Source organism: Opisthocomus hoazin, chromosome W (assembly GCF_030867145.1).
Source record: "Opisthocomus hoazin isolate bOpiHoa1 chromosome W, bOpiHoa1.hap1, whole genome shotgun sequence".
Lineage (NCBI taxonomy): Eukaryota > Metazoa > Chordata > Aves > Opisthocomiformes > Opisthocomidae > Opisthocomus > Opisthocomus hoazin.
The window spans coordinates 37390211-37410225 of NC_134453.1; the positions used below are offsets into that span (position 1 = coordinate 37390211).

Consider the following 20015-nt stretch of genomic DNA (forward strand, 5'->3'; position numbering starts at 1 on the left):
GAACCTGAGAAATCCACAAACTTCTCAGTGAGCCAACTCATGACCATATATGGAAGGAAAGACTCAGAATTCATGGAAAAGACACTAAGAAGTACCACTTCTACAGCCACCAGGGACCACCAGAGACCATCGAGAACCCCATGGAAGCCCCACAGAAACCCAGGACGCATGTGTAATGACTATGCAAATACGATAACTAGTTCCAGGAAATAGAATAAATATGTATGAACATTCTGGGAAACTTAACGCACATGTATGTAACAGGGTGATATAAGCTTGGAGTGAGGCGACATATGGCATGCACATTAGGAAGAGCGATCCCCCCGTGCATCTGGCGCCATAATAAAGAATGCCTGCTTTTTAATGATACATTGGCATTAAGAAGTTTTACTCCCAATTTCAGTGACAATAGGGTCCCAAATGGTCAGGCATTTATGTGTAGGAGGTGGGGAAAATACAGGGGGCTTTTTTGTCCCTGTCAAATGCGTTACTGATATTTCTTTTTTTTTTTAATAAGCTCTTGTGCTTCCTTTAGGAACTTGGTAATTGTGCTAGGGATAGGAGTTTTTTTCTGCCTTCACAAAAATAAGCCTAAACTTGACCATGCCATTAGTTTTAGTTAAATATCATTATGAGAACATTACAGGAGCTAAGCACCAACAATATTTGAGAAATTCCAGAGTCAGGACTGAATATCACATCTCAAGTCTATCTTCACATTTAAAGTACTCATATTTCAGTTTTTTCTCTCACTGATTATAAAGAACAGTATTTCAGATGATCTGTAACAATGTCATGCTCTGTGATTCCTGAGCAAGTACATTTTACTTTTGAGAGATAGTGGAGCAAACATAGGCATTCCACATTTCACACTTGAAGATCTAAGGTACAAAAATATCATAAGTACATCCTGAATCATGCACAAGTAAAAAGTTGATGAAAAGGATTGAAGACCTAAGTCATGAAACACACTAATTATTAGACTGCAACTAATGAGTGTAATACTAGCAGAATTAGTCACATGCAGTTCTCAAAAAATGGTATTCTATACTGTATGTGAGCCATGGCCAAAATAAAATGTTTGGATGAAAAGTAATTGCTTAACTACAGTTGGTCCGTGACTCTCTTGCTTTTCATTCTTTGGAATGCTTGCAATGCAGTTTCATGTTGGTGTTCTGATTATACCCTGCTTTGAGGAGGACATCTCTTACTGTTACCAGAAAGCGGCAAAATAATTCACTCTCCAAAACTTAAGTTTGGAGTTTTAGAAAGCAGGTATTCTTTATTGCAGCGCTGGACACACAGGGGATAGCTCTGCCCAAATGTGTGTACCAAAAAGACACAACTACTAGGTATTTATGCTATGTTAATATACATATTCATTATATTTCTAAGAAATGCTTAGCATAATCACTGATTTTTTTCCAGGAACTCATTAGCATATGTTAATGTCCTTCACACATGTCTGTTGGCGCCTTCAGGTGGTCATCGGGGGTCTTCAGATGAAGGCTCATACTCTTCATCACGGTGTCCGCTAGCTGACCTTTGCTTCCACGCAAACTCAGTTCTAAGATCACGTATACTATGTCCTTCAAGGTTGTTTTGTTCCGGTCTTGTAGGCTTCTTTATAGTTCACGCATCTGCTCTCCCGATGCCGAGCTGTCTAGAGTGGGATTATTTGGGAGTCTCTTATCTTACAGCCATCCCAATTATTCACAAAGAACCAAAATACATTCACAGGTATCATTACAAATGGTCCCAGAACCATCTGTTACTTTTTTTTCCTCAGTGCCCCAAAAGTGTATTTGCAAAGTAGCAGTGAATTACCAACCTGAACTATCACTAGCAATAATCATTGCCCTTCGGAAGTGGCAAATAGGGAACACAGCTTTGCATACCTAAAGGAAGAAATGATACAGACTCCTGAAGCCAAGATGAAGCTGCCTCAGCCAGAACAAACCTTTCTCCCACCCCCGGCAGTCCAGGATGAGTGCTTCTCAGCAGACTTCTGTCTCTGTTTCTGCACAGTTTTTGCCAGAAGTTGCCTGTGGGCTTCTGTCCAGGGGCAGCTCCCTCCCTCCTGCGCAAGCAGGTCAAACTTGCTAAGGCCAGTACGTCACAACCACTGTGGAATGGAGAAGTTACTAGACGAACATTACAGTACTTAGTACATGTTGACCGTCTCTTCCCCTCTGCCTTGCCTGAACACAGCCGCCACTGCCTCCTCTACGGAAGTGCTTCTCTTTCTCCTATTCCCAGCTGTGACAGATACCACATTTCCTCCTCCCTCCCCCCAAGCAGCAGCCGCGAAAGAAGGAATGAACTATTTCATCTGCTCTATAGGGGTAGAACACAAATTAGGATCTCTTTCCCTTCCCCAACGCAAGAAGACAATATCACTTCTTTCTTTTCCCCTTTAACCTTCTACACGTTCACATGGGAAGGGATTAAGCTCCTTTCAGCAAGGCTTGCTTATTTTTTCTTTCTCTTTTTTTTTGTGCATGTGTGTGTGTTTTTCTTTAGCTCCGGTTAGTATCAACAAGCTCTCTAGAGGGAGAGAGGGAGCATAGTGGTATTTTCTACCACAGACTGAAGTGAACTGTGAGATTGGACATGAATGTGATAGAGACTAGACTGCGACTGTTGAAGCTATGGGGGAAGGGCAAGCAAAATTTTGTTCCTCCGCCCCTCTTCTCGTTCTGGCGCGTGCGCATACGTGTGGGGTGGGGGCAGATGGTACAGCGGGAGCACTGTTGGCCTCGGGGAAGCTTTATTGGAGGGGTGTGTACATATATCTCTCCTATTTATGCATGTATATTATACAAAGCATGTATCATGCATGTGTGTAGTATTGATTGTGTGGGGAAGTGGAATGAGAGAGCACAAGCAGAGGGGGGGGGAAGTCACATGTGCGAATGTAAGCAGGTTGGGATGAGGTTGGGGGGTGCTGCGCATGGGCGGAGAGGGGTCTCCAGGGGCCAGAGATGAGGTTGGGTGGTGTCTGCGCTAGGAGGGAGTGTGTGAAGGTGATGTATTTGGCAGCTTGGTTTCAGTATCCCTCTTGTAGCCAGAAGGTGGGTGGGGAGGGTAATGACGGGGTGGGGACTACCCTTGATGGAGCGCTCTGTTGGCATCCTCTTCCTATCCCCTGGTGTTTTTATCTCTGGCAGTGTGATCTTGAGAGGCTGGAATTATCTTGGTGGCGGGAAAAGGAGGTGCAGATCCCTCCCCCGACCTTATTCGTCTCGTAGCAACAGGCGTCACATCGCTGTGAAAACATGAGCCGAGATTTCAAAGCCGGAGACTTGATCTTTGCTAAAATGAAAGGTTATCCCCATTGGCCAGCCAGGGTAAGACACTCCCTCCTCTATGTGTAGGCTGCTGCTACCTCTTTACCTGTTCTTTTTTCCTCCTCATTGCCTTTTCTGCCCTTCCAGTTTTGTGCTGAGAAGAGTGTTTTCAGACACCTATAGAGAAGAAAACAGATAAATTGTGTTGTGCCTCTATCTTGCCTGTGTGTGTGTGGGTGTGTGTCTCTGTATGTGGTAGCACTGCTGTTGCTGAAAGTGACTTCTAAATCACACTGCAGATCCCACACCGTGGTTTGTTCTTGGCTTATGGTGCTTTATAAGTCTCTCTTTTTTGACATGTAGCACTGTCTAGTAGTCATTAGTAGTCATAAGGTTTTTTAAGTTGTGGAAGGGCTGCTTCAATTCCATATATGAAGATATGTATTGGGTTTGTGTTTAAGTCAAGCAGTAATTTTTGAGAGTCTTAAAATCTGGAAATGAATGAATTAATAGCAGGTTTAGGAGGGAAAAGTCCTACTGAACTTCATATTTATTTCTTTAAAGCTTTCTATATGTCTGCAGTGGGTTCACTCTAGCCAGCAACTAAACACCCACCAGCTGCTTGCTCACTCCCCTCACAGCAGGATGAGGGACAAATTAGACTTGACTATTAAAATTAGCTATTCCTATAGAGTAGGTTGAGGGAGCAAGTATGTAATCAGTCTTCCAGTCCTCTTTCCTGTTCTCCCTGCTCCCTTCAAGACTCAACAAAGCGCAGATAACAAAGTCAGCCAAGAAACTTGGCAGTTTGCGCAGAAGGGTGCAAAGAAAGGGGCATCATCTGAATTCATACCAGAGTAAACAGTCTCAGGTATGGTGCTTCTAGTCTAAGGCAATTTATACAGGAACAAATCCTGCTTTACTGCTCCCAGGAAACCAACTGACCCACTTTTGGGGAAATGTGCCACCCAGAAGGTTGTGCTAAGTTCTCACCAGTCATTGTGCCTGCATCATATCATGCACAAACATCACCATGTCACTCAGAAAGGTTCATGATATGTTTTCCTCTGAAAGTGAACGTAATAGCGCTACTGCAATATACAGCACACACATTTCACTAGGTTCGTAGTGTAGTTTGCAGGGAAAACTTACATTTATTTACTTACAATGCCTATATAAAATAATTACAATATAACAGAGGACAGAGTAGATATTCAGTCAAACTCTTTTTGTAAGATACTCTGAAGGCGCTTTCACTCTGATCAAAAAGGTCAGTGCTTTGTGTCCTGATCCTGCAGTCACTTAACACTTGCTTCTCTGAAGGTCATGATTATTCCACTGAAGCTCCATATCTGTGCATGTGTATGAGTTTGGAAAATGAAAGGCCTTACCTCCAGGCTGTGGATGGCTGCCCCTCTTCCAATCTCTTTGTCAATTCCATGTTCCCTAGAGAGGGACCCCAGCTGTTGGGCCTCCTTTCCCTCCAGTTCCAGAGGGCGTGCCCCAGTATCTCAGCATTGGAGTAACCAGGTAGCAATTTATTCACCTGGCTGATGGCCATAATCTTTCCGCATATCTCGCAGCTTGCTTAGGGATAAGGACCAGGTATATTCCACCTCATTTATGATTTCTGTCTCTTCCCTCTCCTGTTCTTGAGGTTGCCCTGCTGTAGAGCAGACTGCCTCTTCTGATTCTTCCTCCTGCTCTCTCTGAGGAGAAGCCCCTTCCCCTCTTACTAATGAGGTTGACCTCCACTTCCATTGTTTCTTCTTGATTACTAGAGCAACTATTGTAGTTGAGGGTTGGGTCTCTGGTTTAGCCACAGTGTTCATTTGTGTGATCTCAGATCAAGGGGCCTTCTCAGTGTCCGTTTGTGTGACCTCAGATCGAGAGAGCAACTTCCACATGAATTATAGGAATGTGTCAGGGGGCAGCAAGGGACAGGGAGCCAAGCATGATAACAAGGCCACATGGGCCTTCCCAAACAGGACCCAGCCCCACAGTACTGGAGTGAGGTGAGCAGGGCAGACCCAGGGGTGGTAGCCAGGTTCAGGCAAGGGTCCAAATCATCAGGGAAGTTCATGGTGATGAGGCCAGGAATGGTCTAAGGTCAAGCCAGGAATGCATGTCAGGAAATCAGGATCACGCCCACTGAAGGTAATCAGGTCCAAGTGTCAGACACAGTCCACTGATCTCCAAGCAAGACCATAGCAACAAGACAAGTCCAGGGTTAGACCAGGAGGTCGGTTCACAGCTCAGGGGCCAGATCAACAGGATCAACAAAATCCGTGGCCAGGGACTGAGTAGCTTCTGCCTTGTTTACGATTTCTCTCTCTTACCTCTCCTGTTTCTATGGCTGTCCTGCAGAACAGGCTGCCTCTTCTGAGGCAAACAGATGTAATGGGTAACACCTTAATGGATTACATTTTAACACCTTTTCTCCCCTTTCCCCTCTTATTCAGCAGAATAATAGAACCCAAACAGCCTTGTTACAAAACCTGCACTTTATTTCTGAAATTCGGGTTGGTGATTTTGCCCAACTTGAACAATTTTCTTTCCTTTTCCCAATATGAATGAAGCAAGCTGTGCAGAACATGAACTCAGTTCAAACAGGTCACAATTTACTACCTCATCTCATCAGTATCAGTGCACATTTTCAACACTCATATATCCTTTGTTTTCACAAGTTCACAGATGAGAATCTAACAACCAGCTGTTTACAAGATTCTCAAGAAAAGGTTAAGTGTTACACTCAGAGTTTTAAAGGAGCTTTTCTTTAACCTGCTTTTCTGGCTTGAGCCTGTGCTGCCAGTCTGTTTCTTTCCTCCTTGTACTCAAAAAAAATGAATGCTTTTGAACTTAGCTTTGCAGTTATTTCTAATTCAAACATGCAAAGTTATACAAGTTTGGAGAAGAATCAACAGCTGGGCAGAGGACAGAGATGTGAGTGTCTCAACTGAGGGAAAGGCCAGAGACCTCAGGCATGAGATACTCTGCTTGGCAGCTGCATGCATGCCCTTGTTGACCAAAGAGCACTAACATAGCTCCAGACTAGCCACAGCATGTTCATACTTTTGCCAGCTTGGAGTGCCCCAAGGAACATGAGAGGTAACTGGGAATTCTGCACTGAAAATAGATTAACAGGTCAGGAACATATACTCATAGGAAATCAGACTTCATTAGTCTCTTGTTCATGGAACAACTTCTTTTTGAATGTCCTCAAATGCATGTTTAAACATACTTTATTGTAATTTAATTGGATAGACTGCATTTTGCAGTCTATTCAAATAAATTCAGGACTTTCAAACTTTTTTCTAGCCATGCACAAATACACAGAATGTACACACACCTCCCTGCTGCTCAGAATATGGCTATTATCTTTATGCTGTAATTATATGGTCAAAATTTTCTGGCCTGGTTTGTATCATCATTTCCATTAAAATAATTTGGTTTTCCCAATAGCATATGAGTAAATAGCTTCTCCTGCCATTTACTCATGTGCTATACTCCGTTATGCCATTCTGCCATACCAGAAATGACATTGACTAATTCCTGTAAGAGATGGTATGGGCTATAGTTTTATGGATGCAACTGTCAATGTATGGTTTATGTATATATCTATGGCTATTTTACTATGTACTAGAACAATAAATAGTCACATGTATTTAAAAACTATGCAAGTGATTCTTATATGGGATAAGTTATCTGTCAAAGTGTAAGGTTTCTGAGGGCTGTCTGAAATCAGGGGAGAGAAAACAGGCAAAAAGAAGCCTTTTTCTACGGAGAAAAAAAAGAAATGGCAATCACAAGCAAATAACAAAACAGACACCTGCATATGGCCAAGAAAGCTGAGTCTGAATGCCAGGAAAAATTTTCCTGTCTCTTAGTTTGTTTTCCTGGAGGTCTAGTCAGTAACAGAGGGCTAGTCCCAAACAATGAGTGCTATATATTTGCCCTTCTTAAGAATCAACAAGGGGGGGGAGGTGTGGAACTAGATACATCCATGTGACTGAAGGCACGAGCACACCACACTCAGAGGATGAGTGCTCAAAGTTGTGGATAGAAGGAAATGATTTGCATACAAAACTATCCCCACTTCTTCTTTGGCTCATCCATCTAGGCCGCAGTATAAATGCAATGATTAGGCAAATGTATGGAGATAGGGGAGGGATGAGAGGAGACAAAAGACTGAAGCAAATCAGGCAAAGAAAGATGTGGAACACAAGTCATTCCAAATTTGTCACCATCTGGATCTGTGATTACCCTCATGCCCTACATGAAATGCTTAGCAAAACAGCACATTCAGATTTTGTACTGCAGTGATGTGGCCTGTTTCACAATAAGCTCAGAACTGAACTTCTCCCAGCCCTGAACAGAACAAAGGGCCATTCAAGAGATGCTTTCATCACGCAGATCCAGCTAGTGAAAAACAAGAGAACACAGTGTCACTGTCAGTCTGAAGCATGCCATGAATTTAATCAACAGGTATGTTGTCCCAAAATGTTGTTTGACATCAGGTAGGGATATAACATTTCTTTGTGTGTGTTCTCACTATTAATGAGATCTGCAGATGAGGGGTTCTAGTCTAAGGGAATTTATACAGGAACAAATCCTGCTTCGCTGCTCCCAGGAAACCAGGAAGTGGTAGAAAATCGGGAGTGAAGTTAAGCCTGGGAAGAAGGGAGAGGTGGGGGGGAAGGTGTTTTTAAGATTTGGTTTTATTTCTCATTATCCTATTCTGATTTGATTGGTGATAAATTAAACTTGTTTTTTTTTTTCCCCAAGTTCAATCTGTTTTGTCCGTGACAGTAATTGGTGAGTGATCTCTCCCTGTCTTTACCTCAACCCACAAGCCTTTCATCATATTTTTTCTCCCCTGTCTAGTTGAGGAGGGGGAGTGACAGAGCAGCTTTGGTGGGCACCTGGCATTCATCCAGGCTAAAACATAACACATGGATATAGAATACTGTTCTTTTAAGAAAATGGACTACTATATACCTTCTTATGGACAATGCAAGGTAGGAGTCGGTGTTGAGTCACCAAACTTGCTCGTGATAGGGAACGTGGGGTATGGTGGCTTTAAGCCATGATTTTTGCCCTACCAACCCTGGGTTATTCAAGGGGTTGGAAATGCTACCAATATAAACTAAACTGAATGTATGTAAAGGGTGTGGAGGTGGAATGGCACCTTGCATGTAGAATCTCTGTTATTCAATTTGATTACTTGTCCTTCCCCAACTTTAAACCAATGCTGTTGCCTATTAAATATAAACACTCCTCTCTGCAGCTTGTATTGAAATACAATATTGTTAATCAAAGGCAGCTTATTAACAAAGATAGATGGTACAGAAATATTTGCAAATGAACATATAACCCATCTCAGAAAATTAGACATGTATATGCTCATCAAGTAGAGAAGCTTAATAACATTACCATCTATGCAAAAAGTAATAGCACTAATGGGTAGAGAAATGCTAATGTCTGTAAGTAAGCCAACTGATATGCTAGAACTGTCTCTTTGCAAAATTACAACTAATTTATGGAAGGTGCTAGAGTAATTTTATATACTGGATTTGTACCATTTGTGTGCAGCTGCCAACAAACAAATGAAAAAGAAAATAACCAAACACAATTTGTCCCTTTTTTAAAACAAGAAAGAATATTCTGACATAACACCTTGGTGATGTTCATTAAGAAACTCTTCAAATGTTTCAAGAGAAATATTCGAAGCAAATGCCTTGTGCTGTGTAAATTCCATATAATATTAGGGAAACTCAGTATAATTACAGCAATTATATCTGTAACAGGTATACAGCTCTGGGATAATTTTGCTTGTGTAACAGCATCCCCAATTAAAAATTAAAGAAAAAATTAAAAATTAGGCCCTATGTGTCAGCCTTCCAGGGAAGAATATTTTCTCTTAACAGAACACTCATTGAGTGAAATTAGTCTGTATCTAGAAATTACTTCTCTGGACCAACTGTTCTAAATAAATGCTAAATTCTTCTATGGAAAGGAAGCATTAATAGCTAACAATTTCACAACAAAAAATACATTATGCAACCACCACGGACAGAGAACTAACCCCTTGATATAACAAAAAGAAGCAGCTGTGTAACTAACACACCTGAGAAGCTTCTACAGGCTCTGAGTTACAGAGGCTTCTTTGTGTTAAAATAAAAAAAGAAACTGACCATCAATAGGAGTAAAGTCAGGATTTCAGGCCCAGTGTGTGTATTTCACAACATCATGCTTTAATGACTATAAATAATGTCCAGTGTTCACATGGCGATATTAGCTCTCTCAGTTCACATGCAGACATCCCCCCCAAACATAAATATATTTGGGTTTACCCTAGACTTCTCTTTTGTGAGGATTGTAATCATCTCACTGCCCAATTGTCTGGTTTGTTTTGTTCATTTGAAATGTCTCATTCTTACTTCTCTGGTAGGCTCCTTGGTAAGATCACGGAATCGCAGAATGGATCTTTCCATGCTCTGTGAAGGATGTTGCCTATCACGTGATTCTGTGCATTAGTCCTGGAGGCCTGGTTCCCATTCTCCAAGCTGCCTGTCACTAGTTAGAAGCCTCTGTATTTGGAACTACTTGGACAGATTATTCTGTGCAATCTGTCTTAATATAATCATTATTCTAGCTTAAAATTGAACAAAGCTTAAAATTCAGTAAATTTCCTATTTTTAGAATCATAGAATCATAGAACGGTTCTAGCAATTTTCAAATTACCATTTACTTCAAGAAAGGATGGAGTATAGGCAAAGAGCAGTATTCAGTTCCTCCCAAATATCACCTCCTCCTCACCATAATCTATAGCAACACTTCCTGTTCCCATACCCAGCTGATGACTTACCCAAGCCCAAATATCATGTGTTATGAAAAATATAGAGGTTGTTTTCATGTTTGGCTTTTTTTAATAATTCTAACCTCTGAATATTTTGTCTACAAGACTGCAACCCTGAACTCAAGTAAATTGTTCACCAAATTGTCATCACCCAATGTCAGACTCACAGAATGGTTGAGGTTGGAAGGGACCTCTGGAGGGCATCTTGTCCAACACCTTCCCCCCCCGCTCAAGCAGGGCCACCTAGAGTACATTGCCCAGGATCGTGTCCTGTCACTGGGTACCACTGAAAAGAGCCTGGCTCCATCTTCTTTGCACCCTCCCTTCAGTTAATTAGATACATTGATCCCCCCGAGCCTTCTCTTCTGCACGCTGAACAGTCCCAGCTGCCTCAGCCTTTCCTCATAGGAGAGATGCTTCAGTCCCCTTTGCTGGACTCTCTCCAGTATGTCCATGTCTCTCTTGTACTGGGAGCCCAGAACTGGAAATAGGACTCCAGGTGTGGCCTCACCAGTGCTGAGTAGAGGGAAAGGATCACCTCCCTCGACCTGCCAGCAATACTTTGCCTGATGCAGCCCAGAATACCGCTCGCCTTCTTTGCAGCAAGGGCACATTGCTGGCTCATATTCAACCTGGTGTCCACCAGGACCCCCAGGTCCTTTTCTGCAAAGCTGCTTTCCAGATGGGTGGCCACCAGCATATATCGGTGCATGGGGTTGTTCCTCCCCAGGTGCAGGACTTGGCACTTCCCCTTGTTGAAGTACATGAGGTTCCTGCCAGCCCATTTCTCCATCCTGTCCAGGTCCCTCTGGATGGTAGCACGACCCTCTGGCATACCAGCCACTCTTCCCAGTTTTGGTGCTGTCTGCAAAGTTGCTGAGGGTACACTCTTCCCCATCATCCAGCTCATTAATTAAGGTCTTGATCATGACTGAACCCAGTATTGACCCCTGGGGTACACTGCTAGTCACTGTCCTCCAACTAGACTTTGCACCCTCTGGGTCTGGCCATTCAGTCAGTTGTCTGCTCATCCAGATATGTTGGGGATCCTGAGTACAGAGGTCACAAGCTTGAGCTGCACATTTCTTTCCCAAAGATAGCAAGGAGTCTTGGATACCTGGATAACTCCAGGGTCACCAACCTCTGGCACCCCACACTGGAGCAGATGGATATTTCCTGAGGGAACTGCAGCCTGCGAAGAGCCCATGCAAGAACAGGTTCTCCTGACAGGAACTGTAGCCTGTAGAGAGGACCCACAGTGGAGCAGGAGAAAGGTGTGAGGAGGTAGGAGTGGCAGAGAGGAACTGTTATGTACTGACCACGACCCCCCATTCCCCATCTCCACTGCACCACTCGGGGCAGGAGGGAGGTAGAGGAGTTGGGAACGGAAGAGTAAAGTTGAGCCTGGGAACAAGGCATGGGGGAAAGGTGTTTTAGATTTTGTCTTTGTTTCTTGCCATCCTGTTCTATTATTTTAGTTAGCAATAAATTAAATTTATTTTCCACAGGTGCCCACCAAGCTGTTCACTCTCTCTCACTCCCCCTCCTCAGCAGGACAAGGGGAGAAAATAAAATGATAAAGCTTGTGGGTCAAGATAAGGACAGGGAGCTTGCTTACCAATTACCGTCATAGACAAAACACACTCAGCTTGGGGAAGATTAATTTAATTTATTGCCAATTAAAAATAGAACTAAAACCACCCCCCCCTATCCTTTCTTCCCAGGCTCAACTTCGCTCCTTCATTCCCAACTCTTCTACCTCCTCCCTGCCCCATGAGTGGTGCAGTGGAATGGGAAATGGGGGTTGCAGTCAGTTCATCACAGTTCATCTCTGTCACTCCTTCCTCCTCGTACTGTTCCCTTGCTCCAGCATAGAGTCCCTCCCATGGGATACAGTCCTTCATGAACTAATCCAACCTGATGTGGGCCAATAACTCCACACAACACACCACCTCTCCTGTCCTGAGCAACCGCCATAACAGATGGAGTCCAAATCATCGGACTAAATGAACTCAATGGACATTTTATATGGGTGGCCCATAGACTAGGGGAATGATGTCTGTGGGCGGGAATGGAGGGATGGCTAATGAGGATGTATTGGATAGTGTGGGTCCTGAGCATGACATAAATGGTATGGAATAAGGGGAGGAGACTGTTCTTGTTTTGTCTGGGATAATTTTCTTCATAGTAGCTTGAATGGTGACGGAGTACTGGAACAGGCTGCCCAGGGAGGTTGTGGAGTCTCCTTCTCTGGAGATATTCAAGACCCGCCTGGACAAGGTCCTGTGCAGCCTGCTGTAGGTGACCCTGCTTCGGCAGGAGGGTTGGACTAGATGACCCACAGAGGTCCCTTCCAACCCCTACCATTCTGTGATTCTGTGTGATTCTGTGAATGGTGCTATGTTTTGGATTTGTGATGTAAACAGTGTTGATAACACACTGATGTTTTTGCTATTACCAGACAGTGCTTGCATAGTGTCAAGGCCTTTTCTGCTTCTCACTCTGCCCTGCCAGCAAGTAAGGTGAGGGTGCACGAGAAGTTGGGAGGGGACAGCTGACCCCAAACTGACCAAAGGGATATTCCATACCAGATGACATCACTCTCAGCAGTCAGGGAATAGAAGGAGGAAGGGGAGACACAGCTAACAGAAGCAGAAAACAGATGTAGCAGTTTGTGCAGCAATCTCTGCATTTTTCTTTGGGAGCTTCTAGATCTTCTGGGGACAGGGAGAACTCCTACAAAACTTCTAAGAAACTTGAGGTTTCCTGCTGTTGTCAGGTAAAGACAAGATAAGGGGACCTAAAAGGGTGTGGACCTGAGGAAGCTCAGTGTACTGGGTTTGCGTGGCAAGGTTTTGGTAGCAGGGCAGCCACAGGGGTAGCTGCTGTGAGAAGCTGCTAGAAGCTTCCCCTATGTCTGATAGAGTTCAAGGCCAAGGCTGAGCCAATCAGCGACAGTGGTAGCACCTCTGTGATAACATATTTAAGAAAGGAAAAAAAAAAATGCAGCAGGAGAGAGGAGTGAGCATATGTTAGAAAAACAACTCTGCAGACACCAAGGTCAGTGGAGAAGGAGGGGGAGGAGGTGCTCCAGGCACCGGAGCAGAGATTCCCCTGCAACCTGTGGAGAAGACCATGGTGAGGCAGGCTGTCCCCCTGCAGCCTATGGAGTTCCACGGTGGAGCAGACACCCACCTGCAGCACGTGGAGGACCCCACACCAGAGCAGGTGAATTTACCACTAAGGAGGCTGTGACCTCATGGAGAGCCTGTGCTGGAACAGTCTCCTGGCAGGACCTGTGACCCTATGGGGGACCCACACTGGGGCAGTCCTGTTGTCCGAAAAGCAGATTCTTTATCTGGTGTGCAATAAGCCAATTCTCACACACTCAGGAGAGATGTTGTTTTATTCAGGTCTGGGTGCTCGGTGGATTTTCCACAAATCAAGCACACCCAAGGCTGGCTTCTTCATTACATTTATACATTGAATTCATGCATATTCTATCTATGTAATGCATATTCATTTTGATCTACATGAGATGTGTAACAATGTGTCATCTTTCTTCTTGGCTCCTTTTCAGACCCTTCTGTGCATGTCTTCTTCCTTTTGGGGGTCTCTGGTGGTCCTCGGTGTCTTCCCAGATGAAGTACCCTAACTCCTTTTATCCATATATGGTCACACATCACCTAAGAACAACTTAAGGCTACTTTCTTCTGCCAACTCTCCTTTTTTCCTTCAAGAAGGAGCATTTGTCTTTGATTAATCGCATAGTGTAAATGGCCAAGACATTCTGTCTCTAAGCTTAGGTTAAACATTAACACGATTCTGGTCATGCACTACTTGATCAAAGGGGCGTTATTAAACACAAACAATACCCCTTCTTTCCAAGGGAAGAACTTGTTCTATTACAGTCCATTCCTGAAGGACTGCACCCCATGGAAAGGACCCATGCTGGAGCTGTTTGTGAAGAACTGCAGCCCATGGGAAGGACTTATGTTGGAGAAGTTCTTGGAGGACTGTATCCAGTGGGAGGAGCCCCATGCTGGAGCAGGGAACAGTACGAGGAGGAAGGAGCGGCAGAGAGAATGTGTGATGAACTGATCGCAACCCCCATTCCCCGTCCCTCTGTGTTGCTCGGGGGGAGGAGGTAGAGAAATCTGGAGTGAAATCAAGCCCAGGAAGAAGGGAGGGGTGGGGGGGAAAGTGTTTTTAAGATTTGGTTTGGCAATCTGCCACTCTGTTATTGCCACCCTGCTCTAAACGGTGACAATTTCTCATTATCCTACTCCAATTTGATTGGTAATATATTAAGCTATTAAACCCCAAGTTGGGTCTGTTTTGCCCATGACAGTAATTGGTGAGTGATCTCTCCCTGTCCTTATCTTGACCCACGAGCCTTTCATTGTATTTTTTCTCCCCTTTCCAGTTGAGGAGGGGGAGTGACAGAGCGGCTTTGGTGGGCACCTGGCATCCAGCCAGGCTAAACCACGACACTCTAGCAGCTTCTAACAAGCTTGGTCAGCTGCCCTTGACCCAGGGTGCCTGGAGCCTTTGTTGCAGCTACACCCTGATTAGGGAGGGTCAAGAACCTGCTTAGCAAGTGCCAGACAGAGGCCTCTATAAAAGCCATGCCCAGTGCAGCAGCTTATACAAAAGTTGCAAAGAAGTGGTTCTCCTTTTAGTTCAAAGCAGCCTAAGTGTTTTCACTTATGGTGATGATATACGCCACAGGGCAGTTTCCCTGGCAGGTTTTGGAGCAGCTGCCCCTGCTACGGCAAAGGCTTCGATGCAGGCAGACCTTCAAATAGTGAATGCAGCCCTGTGCTTTCCAGGTTGTAGGGAGTGTCTGGGGCCTCTCTGAGGCCAGGAGAGATGGCCCTCTGTCCTGCAGGAGGTGTGCTGCCTTGGAGGAGCTGTATTACCAAGCGGAGCAGTTATGGGAGGAAGTGAGCAAGTTGTGCAGCATCAGAGAAGATGTAAGGGAGATAGACAGGATCTTCTCTGAGATGCAACAGCTTGAAGACCCCCAGACCCCAACTGCAGTAGAGAGACAGGCAGTGTCCACCCCTTAGTACTAAGGTAAGTGCAACCTCTGGAGAAGGGGAAGAATGGAAGCTGGGGACTTGTTTAACCAGGTGGGGCAGGAGCCTTCCTCTTAAGGGCTTACAGCTACAAAATAGGTTCACTGCCCTCAAAGGTGAAGAGAAGCCAGATGTGCTTTCAAGCAAAGGGTCTGGGCCACCTCACCCTAAACCATGCAAAACCACCAGGAAGAAGCAGTGAGTGATAGTAGTGGGTGACTCCCTGCTGCAGGGGACAGAGGCACCAATCTGCTTACCTGACCTATCGACAAGAGAGGTTTGCTGCTGGCTGGGGGCCCCAATCTGGGATGCTGTGGAGGGACTGCCCAAATTTGTCTGGCCCTCTGACTACTACCCCCTGCTGTTCTTCCATGTGGGCACCAATGATACTGCAAGGGGCAACCTGGAGAGTACCAAAAGTGAGTGCAGAGCTCTGAAGGTGGCAGTTAAGGGCATGAGGGTCCAGGTAGCGTTTTCCTCAATCCTGCTGGTGAGGGGAAAGGGTGTGAGGAGGAGGGCACTGATAATGCATGCCAACAATTGGTTCTGGAACTGGTGTTGGCAACAGGGTTTTGGTTTCTATGACCATGGGACCACCCAGTTTGCAGATCAGTGTCTGGTTGGGAGAGGTGGAATCCACCTCACTAAGCAGGGCAAAGGTATCTTTGCCAGTAGGATGGCTGACCTGGTAAGGAGGGCTTTAAACTAGGAATGATTTGGGAGGGAGAGAGTTACCAGCAGCCCTGTGAGGGAGTGTCAGACAGGGTTGATAACCAAAGGGCCTGGAATAATGTGACAGGAAGGGATCACAAAATAAAAAAAACAGGACTCAAGCAGGGTCACCCCCAGCATCTGCATGTAAGCAAGGAAATACCTACAAAGCACCATTATGGGGAAATCCCCAAAAGCCTTTCTGGGAAATCGGTATGCTAGGGTGCCTCTGACCTGGTAAGGAGGGCTTTAAACTAGGAATGATGGGGGAGGGGCCCTGGATCCCCCTCTCCTCAGTTGCTGGCTCCTGGACATATGGGCCCCCAAGGCCACAGCCCTACTCCAGTTGCTAGTACAAACCATTATGTATACACAGCTAGCTGGCAGCTACTGGACAGACTGTCTGAGCCCAGTTTCTGGAGGGATCCACCTTATATATATATGTTCTCACTAGTTGACCTCCATCTTGCTCAGCCAGAGAGGAGAGCAGGATGAGGCCATTGATGCGGTCTGTGTTGCTCTGTGTGCCAGACCATGTATATATGTTTATACATGGTGTATATGTGTGCTCCATATGAGTGTGCCTGCTGGGAATATACCTTGAGTCTTGCTACTGGCTGGACCTGGGGACATGGACCAGCAGAAACCTCACCTCTCTTGGGCTGTCGGATCCAGCATGATATATTTTCCTCTAACACATATCATCTTAAGGATTTGAGTTTACTGGTAGCCAATTACTTTTCTGAATCATAAAGCAAATCATAGAACAAGAATTTCATATCTGGCTTTAAAAAAAGCCCTCACTCACATGCACACTATTTAATACTTCAGAAGACAACATTTAAAAAACAGCAACCAAATAAACACTAAAATGAATAGACACCAAAAGACAGATAGCTTTCCTCTAAATAAGAAAGTAGCAACTAAAGTTTTCAGCTCGCAGTGGCAAAACAGCTTCCGAAAAGAAAAATTCTCTTTTACATTCTCCGATGTATAAGAGGGTTTACTTTGCTTTTAACTTTTCCAAAGGAGTTAAAAGTTTGCTTTCTAATTATGAAAGATACCTGCTACTTTAAGTATTTCCAAGTTCGCAAGCACTCCTTCCTAGAATAAAATCTGTATTTCCTGTATTAAACTTCAGAAGTACTACACTTGTTGAAAGAATTTAAAATGTATATTACATCATTAAATAATCAAGAATCTGCTCATCCTCTGAGAAAATCTGAATTTCTAAATACAAAATTAATAGGAAAAAAACCCTCCTCTTCCACATACTACTGTTAAGCTTCCCTCCACAGAACAAAATAATCCTGCCACATATATGGGAGGAAAAATGAGCGGTAAGGAAAGGAGAAGTATATTGTTTGTTTTTTGAAGTTTCGGGGTAGCGGAGGTGGTGGTGTGTATAAATGCTAGTGGTAAATAAGGCTCCTTATTCCTTGACGTGCGGAATCAAACTTCACAACTCACAGAGAGTTATAAAGCAGGTATGTTTATTGCGGCGCCGGGTGCAAGGGGGATCGCTCCTCCTAACTTGCACACCGAGTCACGAAGCATGCACCTATTTATTACAAAGCTTATCTAAATAGGCTGGACTATTGTAATTATTTCTAGGAATTCTTTATCATACTCCACCCCCCTTTAGCACTTGCGCAGTGTCATCTGGTGATCGTCTGTGGGGGTCTTCTGGAGGAAGGCTCGTAGTCTTCCTCGCTGTGTGCTTTCACCTTTGGCTCAAAAATTCCTGAGTTGTCTGTGTTGGCTGAGTCCCAAACCATAGAACCAGTTTCAGCTAGAGAGTTGCTTCTTACAGACAACAAAGTTCTGGTTATCAGTCCTTGTTTCTCTTCGTCTGTCTCGCAAGCAATCCTTGTTAGCTACATTTGAGCCACAACAGTCCTTGTTAGCAAGATTACAAAGAGCAGAACTAAATTAATTAACAGTGTTTAACTTTTACCTTAACATAGATGCAAAGTTATATAACGAAATTAAACTAAAGCTATAGCAAAATCGAACTAATTGTCAATTTCCCACATCAAGTCCCCCCTTTTCTTTCTTCTTTTGCAAATTCTTTTGCTATAAAGTTACCCTCCTCAAGGGTTTTGGCAAAATATTTGACACTGTCACTGTTTTAACTTATGTTTCTCATGACGATTTCCATAGCAGATAAGGCTTGAAGCTTTCTCATTATATTCTTTAATTCGCACCAGAATACAAGATTAGCTATTGTGAGAAGGACCACTGTTATCAATAAAGCTATTATGGGATGTATAAGCACGTTTAGTGTCTTAGTAGTGGAAGGAGATTTATCTATAAACATGTCTCACCAGTGATGTTTTCTGTCCCTTTTTACTTGCTCAATGACCTGGTATATTCTTTCTATGTCATGCTGCACTGTAATTAAAGTTTTTCTTCCACTTTCTCGAATTCGCTTTAACAACTGTTTCAAATTTTTGTGTTGTAGTAGTTCCTTTACTAAATTTAAACTCATTTCTATGGGGACAGGTTGTAACTTTTGTATCAAGGTGTAATTCGCCTTCATCAACTGGTAGGACGTAATCAGAGGTGAATAGCTGAAACTACAGCTATTTAATTTCTTGAAATTATAAATACAAATATTACTATGATTTTTTTATAGCCTTGATGGACGTATTTATCTGTATTTTGTCACAAGAAGTTTTTAAACATGCACATTTTTTTATATATACACTACTACTGTGTTTGTTAATTCTTCTGGGTAAATTTCAAAGTGACATACTGTTGCGGCGGGATCTAGGACACGACCAATATGATCCATAACAGTCAACTTGATTAGCAGAGAATCTGGATTATATAGACAGCACTCAGTTGTGATTAGTCACTATACATAAACACTCGGTGCAACACTCAGCTATGATTGGTTACTATACATAAAAACATCTATCAATAAAACACCCCGGTTACACAATCAATACTCAAACTATGATTGGTCAGTATTCATAGAACGACTGTTTACCTGCAGCTGACCTGAGAACAATTGTCTTTCCCACAGCCAGCCTGGGAAAGGTTTGTTTTCCCACAGCCAGCCTGAGAAAGGCCTGTTTTCCTGCAACCGGCCTGAGAAAGGTTTGTTTTCCCACAACCAGCCTGAGAAAAGCTTTGAGGCCTGTGCTGCTTGAAGCCTGTGCTACTACAAACCGATCGAGTCCATATTCAGAGTGTCTGGGTTGCTCACAATATGCCCCTGTTTCTCCAGAAACCCCACAACATACATTCTGTTCAGTATCTAAACAGATATCTTGGGCCTGTAATGTATTTCCTTCACAAATGTAGCCTTGGTGTTCTCTCATAATGCATGTTTTTACATTAACTGTTAGTCACCTATTCCTACTTTGTCTTGCCCATTTTTCATGTTCCAAAGTGTGAACCAAAGTCCCATTAAGGAATATCTTTAATGTAACAATAGGATAAATGTCATATATGGTGGCTTCGGATATTGTTAACACAAATGCTGTGGCTATGTTGTTAAAGGGATTATATGTAAAATTAAGTCATTTCCACCAAGACTGAGAGTTCTTCTCAAATTCTGTTGCATTTTCCCAAATTACCTTTCGAATTTCCAAATGTAATATGCTTTGTTTTCCTTCCCTGACAATAGCTGCTGTCATAGATTGTATCCATAACTGAGCTTGAACACAGTTAAAGGCCAAGGAGGTACTATTCTAAGTGGCTTCTACAACTTTAACTATGGATTTCAGGCTTTTCTCATTTGGGCTTCTTCTCATTAGATATTGATTATTACCTACGGCTAAGAGTGACGATCGTAACATGTGTTGTATTCTACTTAAATTTTGCGTAATGGTGGACAACTTATTCGCCAGCACCTCGGAATCTATACTGTTCAAAATTCCTAAACCCATTCCCACAAACCCTGTTGTATCCCTTTTTCTCCTTTGAGATGTGAGAATCATTATTAGCTCCACTTTCTTTAATGAACTATCATTTTCCATTTGCCCATATGCTTAACTATATAGGGACTCACTTCATATACATAAGATGCTGTCATTTTCTGGGGTGTAGGAGAAGTTGACACCG

General features: G+C 43.6%; 1 protein-coding gene across 1 annotated transcript in view; it reads left to right on the plus strand.

Annotated features, from left to right (window-relative positions):
- Positions 1-2726: 2726 nt before the first annotated feature.
- The window catches only part of LOC142365558 (PC4 and SFRS1-interacting protein-like), a 46157-nt gene continuing 28868 nt past the window's right edge, over positions 2727-20015 (plus strand). Inside the window, exons 1-2 of the mRNA XM_075446427.1 lie at positions 2727-2781; positions 3171-3350. Coding sequence (XP_075302542.1) covers positions 3279-3350 — 72 coding nt within the window. The 5' untranslated portion in view covers positions 2727-2781; positions 3171-3278. The remainder of the gene's footprint in view (positions 2782-3170; positions 3351-20015) is intronic.